This window comes from Coffea eugenioides, chromosome 5 (assembly GCF_003713205.1).
Source record: "Coffea eugenioides isolate CCC68of chromosome 5, Ceug_1.0, whole genome shotgun sequence".
In the NCBI taxonomy this organism is placed as follows: domain Eukaryota; kingdom Viridiplantae; phylum Streptophyta; class Magnoliopsida; order Gentianales; family Rubiaceae; genus Coffea; species Coffea eugenioides.
The window spans coordinates 37,258,893-37,265,805 of record NC_040039.1 but is presented as its reverse complement, the minus strand read 5'-3'; the positions used below and the strand labels follow the sequence as shown (position 1 = coordinate 37,265,805).

At 32.9% G+C, this 6,913-nt stretch overlaps 1 protein-coding gene across 1 annotated transcript in view; it reads left to right on the top strand.

Moving 5' to 3' along the window:
• LOC113771532 (cellulose synthase-like protein H1) overlaps positions 1-5,545 on the top strand; it is an 18,842-nt gene extending 13,297 nt beyond the window's left edge. The window contains exons 3-8 of the mRNA XM_027316108.1: positions 96-212; positions 334-546; positions 1,183-1,312; positions 2,027-2,196; positions 3,733-4,083; positions 4,951-5,545. Of these exons, the coding sequence (XP_027171909.1) occupies positions 96-212; positions 334-546; positions 1,183-1,312; positions 2,027-2,196; positions 3,733-4,083; positions 4,951-5,493 (1,524 nt within the window). The 3' untranslated portion in view covers positions 5,494-5,545. The remainder of the gene's footprint in view (positions 1-95; positions 213-333; positions 547-1,182; positions 1,313-2,026; positions 2,197-3,732; positions 4,084-4,950) is intronic.
• Positions 5,546-6,913: the final 1,368 nt, after the last annotated feature.

Genomic DNA, 6,913 nt, shown 5'->3' with positions numbered 1-6,913 from the left:
TAACTATATGGTGCACTAGGAAACTTTCAAGTGAAAAGAAGTTTACTTGTACAGTAAATGTGACATGTTGACCAATTAAACAATATGCAATGTAGGTAATATCGGAGAACAAGGAAGGTCTTCCAGATGGGCTGCCTCATATTGTCTACATCTCCAGAGAAAAGCGCCCAAATCATGCTCACCATTTCAAAGCAGGAGCAATGAATGTTCTGGTAAAACCAAAATTTTACTAGAGTAGTAATCAATTTTCTATTTTTATTTGAGATTTTATTTTATTTTTACCAAAATTAATGTGCATAAATATTGATAAATTACTTTGGAAATTTTCCATAGGCAAGAGTCTCCGGTGTGATGACAAATGCTCCTTTCATGCTGAATGTAGACTGTGACATGTTTGCCAATAATCCACAAGTTGTCCTGCATGCAATGTGTCTTCTTCTTGGTGTCAAGGATGAAACGGACTGCGGATTTGTGCAGTTTCCCCAACAGTTCTATGATGGATTGAAGGATGACCCTTTCGGAAACCAAATGGTTGTGACGATTAAAGTAAGTAAATCTCATCATTCCACCAGCAAAGTTTTAATACTTCTTCCTTTTGGTTTTTTTGAAATCATACTCAAACATTTTTTCCTTCAAGTATTATGATGTTATAAATCTTCTCCAATGTTGAATTTTAGAAAATGAATTTGATAACAAAAGAATAACTTATTTGTTATTATGAAGTTTTACTCCTACAAATGTCGTAGAAAATGAAAGTGAAAAACTAGCTCCCTACAAAAAAATACATATACAGGGGTGAATTGTTAACAATATAAATTGCTATAAGGAAGGTTAATTTGATTTAAGTGTCTTATTCCCTCTTCTGCTTATAATAACAATTTGAAGACATATTGGTTGTACCTTTTAATTCCTAGATGTATTTAGAATTACAAATGATCAGTGATATTTTAAAAACTCACAAAGAAAAAGCGTTTCAAATGAAAAAGAGAAATCGTTACAAAGTTGACAAACTTCAAGGGAGTTTAGAGCAAATTATTTATTTATTTATTTGTTTTGCAATGCTTTAGTCTTCAAGAAAATGTCAGGAAGTGAGTTTGACAAATGCCCTTTGTAATTTACTTCACTTTGTCTGCCACATGCCATTTGAAAATTACTCCATTTTGTTTGATGTTGTTTAATCAGTACTTGGGGAGAGGAATGGCTGGGCATCAAGGCCCCTTATACGGAGGGACAGGATGCTTTCATAGAAGAAAAGTCATATATGGCTCATCACCAGAGGACAAATCAGGCCATGGTATGAAAGTTATTAGCTGTCACCTTTGTTTTGTTTTCATGCACTAGGGTATCATCAATTGAAAGCTAATTCACGTTGGAAAGCATTTTTTTGTTGATTATTTTGTACAATAAATACTCCTACATGTACAGAAAAATATCTATATACCTCTCAGGAGTGCTAAAGAAACATAGAAACAATAACAAAAAATTCATCTGAACATGTCTTCAGTGAGAAGGCCAGTTGGAAAAGGAATTGCTACTTCCTTCTTTCGTCTCAAACCATGAATAGAACTTTTAATTACCTCACAGAAAGCGATGACCTTATTGTGCTGAACCGAGGAGTAATATTTAATTTTTGAGAATCACTTGAAAGGATTAGGGGATCACAAGTTAAGTTCCGTTTAATTCAAACCAGTTGACGCAATTTGTACAACTTATATATATATATATATATATATACATATAGTATATATTAACTTGTATAATTTTAGTATAGATTTGAATTTGTCAACTTATACAAACAAGTTAAGATTACATCAAACTATATGAATTTATTCCAAATATAATAAGAATTATATGAACCAATTTGAATTGAATAGAATTTAACTTGTAAGCCCCACTTGAAAATCCTTTATTATCAGAAGCCAATATGACACGCAAAAAGTCATTTTGTCACTTTATCGAATATGACACACAAAGGACTTGTGACATTCTATTGCACTATTATTCTCAGGAAAGATGAACATTGGAGATTTAGAGAAAACTTTTGGAAAATCCACAAAATTCAACAAATTTGTGGCTCAGGCTTTATCTTCATCAAGCAGAACTGCAGAAAGTCCTGAATCTATCTCCAAATCCATTGATGAGGCATGCCAAGTTGCTAGCTGTGGTTATGAGTACGGTACTTCATGGGGCAAAGAGGTGAGAACATTTTACCTACAATTTGCACTTTCATCCTTTTCATTTGTTTTTACTCTATAAACAGAATATACAATTTGTAGTTCATCATTTTCACTCTATAAACGAAATATTAAGATGGTAAAACTCAATGGATTTTATTTTTATTTTTGACTTTTCATACACACATATGTCCATAACATGCACATTTATATTTTTTAGTTTTCCTTACATTTAGGAAGTTTTCTGGTTTAATTTTACCTTTCCAAAAAAATTAACCTTTGAGGCCCTACTTAATCCAAAGTTCATAAAGAAATGAAACAACAATATTGTTTATGTTTTTGAAATTTGGTGCATTAAGGATACAAGATAAGTGTGCACACGTGCAAGGAATATATATATATATATATATATGAGTAAATTTTATATACACTGTGAATGTATACATTATCATGATTGGATGGATGACACATGAACAAATTTTTAATTTCAAATTCAAATTTTACGCATGTATTATAAATCTAATGGTGGTAGTGTATACACTGACAGTGTCTATAAAATTAATCCTATATATATACCCACCATTCGAACTCTAAAATTATCACCTAATCATGAATTACAAACACTATTCCAAAAAAAAGTTATACTCTAGTGGCAAATAACTAGCTTTGTGTCATGGTACCGAATGGAAGAAACTTATTGTAATCTAGCGCTAGATGGAAGAACCTTATTGTTATTTGTGAGTTTGGTGAGCTTATCTTGGGTCTGCTCGGGACCTTGGCATTTTGGGCTGGTTTTAATAGATAATAACTTTGTCTATAAGAACCTCTTAAAACACCCCAAATTTTTTTAATACGCATTCAAAATATCTCAAAACACTTATAATTTTTCTTTTTTTTTTTTCATTTCTTCTCCTTCCTCCTTCCCCCCCTCCCCTAAGCCCACCACTCTCCATTGGCACTTCCGCTAGCCAGCACCTCTGCCACCGCCACCTCTTCCCTCTCCAATTTTTTTCTCAACTACCCTCTCCTCTTTCCTCCTTCCCTTTCTCCTCCCTCCCTTTCTCCTCGTTCTCTCCTCTCCCCTCTCTTCCTCATTCCCTTCTTCCCATGTCGTTCCTTTTTTCTCCTTTCTTCACCCAACTTCCTTGCCCTCCTCCTCCCCCACCCTCGTGTTAGGGTGAGAAAGAGGGCGGGAGAAGGGGTGGCAAGGAAAGGTGGAAAGAAGGAGAATGGAGAAGAAGAGATGAGAGAAAAAGAGAGGGAGAAAGGGAAGGGAGGGGAAGAGAGACGGAGAAAGGTGGCAACTGGTGGTGGTGGCAATAAGGATAAGAGGGAAAGAAGAGCAGATCTGGTGTGGAGAGGGAGAAGAAAATACACAAAATTTTTCTTCAAAATTTTCTTCAAAGAGGAAAGAACGAGAAAAAAAAGAATTTTTTTTTTAATTTTTCCAAACCCTAAATACACAAAATTTTTCTTCAAATTTTATAATAAATTACAGTCAAATTTAATACACAAATCCCAAATGGATGAACCATTGTCCTCTTTTATATATTTTCAGATTGGTTGGATATATGGATCTATAACGGAAGATGTACTTACTGGGCTTAATATCCATTGGAGAGGTTGGAGAACAATGTGGTTGAGGACCAACCCAAAAGGCTTTCTTGGGACTGCTCCATCATGTGGGCCTAATACACTGATCCAGCAAAAGAGATGCTCCACTGGACTTCTTGAAATACTATTCACTCCTAAAAGCCCATTCTTGGGAACTTTGTTCAGAAGGTTGGAGTTCAGGCAATGCTTGGTCTATCTCTATTTCCTTCTTTGGGGCCCAAGGTCGATCTTCGAAATATGTTATGCTGCTCTACCTGCATATTGCATTTTGACCAACACAAATTTCCTACCGAAGGTAAAGGCAACCCATGTTTGTTTTGCAAAATATTTTTTCTATTTATTGCTTTTTGTCGTTCTCCCTTGTAAGGTTCAACTTTTGTGAACCGAAATATCCTTTTTGTTGTCCTCCTTTGACAGTGTATACATTATCACGATTAGATGGATGATATATAAGTAAATTTTGAATTTCAAATTCAAATTTTGCACATTTATCATATATTTAATGGTGATAATATATACACTGATAGTGATATAAGATTAATCCTTTATATATATATATATATATTTTGTCTTTGTTTTCCCGAGATATGCACAAGGGTGGATGAAGAGTTCAATATCCATTATCTATGTAAGTATGCTTATTAGCAAATTGTAACTTTATATAGCCAACATAAACACATTTCTTTTTAAGCTTTTAACGAGATATACTCGAAAGGACGGAAGGAAAGGGATAATAAAGCATGGATTTCTTAACTCTGATTTTGAAATGTGGAAATAAAGCCCCTCAAGTCTTTCATTTCTTTTATACTTAAGCCTTTCAACTATTTAGTTGTATTTGATTCCTAACTAATATATATGATAGAAAGAGCTATGTGAAATGAGAATATGGTATGAAGTAGCATTTTTCTTGATAAAAGTTGTCTACTTCCATTTTTACTCATCAATTCATTAGCATGTGGTATGAACGTGACACTTTTATAGACAAATATGGTTGAAAAGTGATCCGGGACAAATTTTTAAGCTTTCAATGTGTAGGGATCTTAATGCATCACTTTCATATGAGGGACTAAAAATAGATGCTCTGCAATTGTTAGGCCTATTTGTAATTTTTTATGGGACTCAAATTCTTGATTAATAACATATTAATTTTTTGAACATGCAGGTGAACGAACCAGCTATACTAATACCAATTTCCATTTTTGTGATCTTTAACACGTATTGTGTATCAGAATACATTCAAACAAATCAATCAATAAAATCATGGTGGAATAACCATAGAATGGCTAGAATAATTGCCATGACTGCATGGTTATGTGGATTCCTTAGTGTCATATTCAAGATCCTGAGGTTGTCTGAGACAGTATTTGAAGTTACAAAGAAAGAACAAAGTTCAAGCATTGAAGATAGTGATGAGAAACCAGGAAGGTTCACATTTGATAATTCACCAGTTTTTGTGCCTGGCACAGTCATTTTGATGGTAAATTTGATTGCTTTGGGTATTGGATTCTCGAGTTTCATACAAAGGAGGGGAGGTCAAATAGAGTGGGGAATAGGAGAATTGGTATGTAGCATATGGGTGGTCTTATGTTTCTGGGCATTCTTGAAAGGGTTATTTGAGAAAGGAAAATATGGGATTCCATCATCCACAGTTTACAAGTCTGCAGCTCTGGTATTTGTGTTTGTGCAGATTTACAAATCAAGTTGAGGAATATGAGACTTTTGTTGTTTTAAGGTTAACTGGTTAAGTATTGGTTTCATACTTGCATTTAATTTTTGAAATTCACATGTTCATCCAAGAGAGATTTCATCATTGACATTTTCTGGGAAAAGCACAATAAAAACTGTGCTATAATAACATAACACTTCATTTAAAAAATGAATGCGATGTATGATAATAAAATGCTTGAAAAACATGTTAAACATTTTTTCAAAACAGATCTTTTCATTTAGACGTATTTCTCTTTCTCTCTCTCTTTTAGACGTAGCTCCAATTTAACACCTTTTAGCTACTTGATGCTTCAGAACCTTCGGAGTGATCAAAATCTCATTTCCAAGAATTAGTACTTTGAAACTAAATCGATTTTTCCATATGGAAGATGTACTTGTATAGACTGCAAACTTCCACTCCATTGTATCCAAGACTAGCTTAACTAATAGAAATGGTAGTCACAGCTCCATTGATGGAAAAATTAGTTAGATGACTATGAAACATCTAGTTCAACTATTAAACAGCCTTTATCCTTCTTTCTCCCTTGTAAGGCTTGATGTCTCCTCTTGAACTAGGGGTGAGATTCGATCGATTAATTGGTTAATTGAAATCGATCAAAATTGATTTTACCCTTCTAGACTTCAACCCGATATTAAAATTGAGTTCATTTTTACCAAATTGAACTTGAATTGAATTAAAATTGGTTTCTTGAATGGTTAGCCATTTTTGTTCTTTTTTGTATTGGTATAAAACACAAAAAATCATACTTAATATCTAAAGAGTATATCTTGTGATTTATTAAGTTACTTTATATGAAACATAGAGTAATGGTTCATATACTCTAAATAATTATCATGTATCCATATGAATTGTATATTGCATGAATTAAGTATACAAACTTATTATGTAATAAGTAATTAAATATTAGGCATTAATATTACTTAACATACTTCCATACATACATACATGTGTGTGTGTGTATTTATTTATATATATGTATGTATGTATGCATTACAATGAACTACATGATGTTCTATTTTTTTTTTTAATGAAAGAGTTGTGTTTTATTTATTGAAGCAATGAAAAAGAGCCAAAACTACAGAGTTTCCCCAACACGATGGTCTTTTTTTTTAATTATTAGAAGGGCGTTAATATTGATTACTCACAATTTATGAGATAGTCAATAGTTAACAACCAAATTTTCTATGTATTTATATATCTATAATAAGTTCTAAAGACTAACATAGGAACATAAATCTCAAGGCATAAAAAAATAAGAATAATAATACACATGTATCACATATGCAAAATGGAAAAAAAAAATGAAATTGGTTTTGGTTAAAACTAATATTGAGCATGGGGAGGGGGGGGATAGTTATAGACACCTTTTCATACTTTGTATCCAGAGTACTTCATT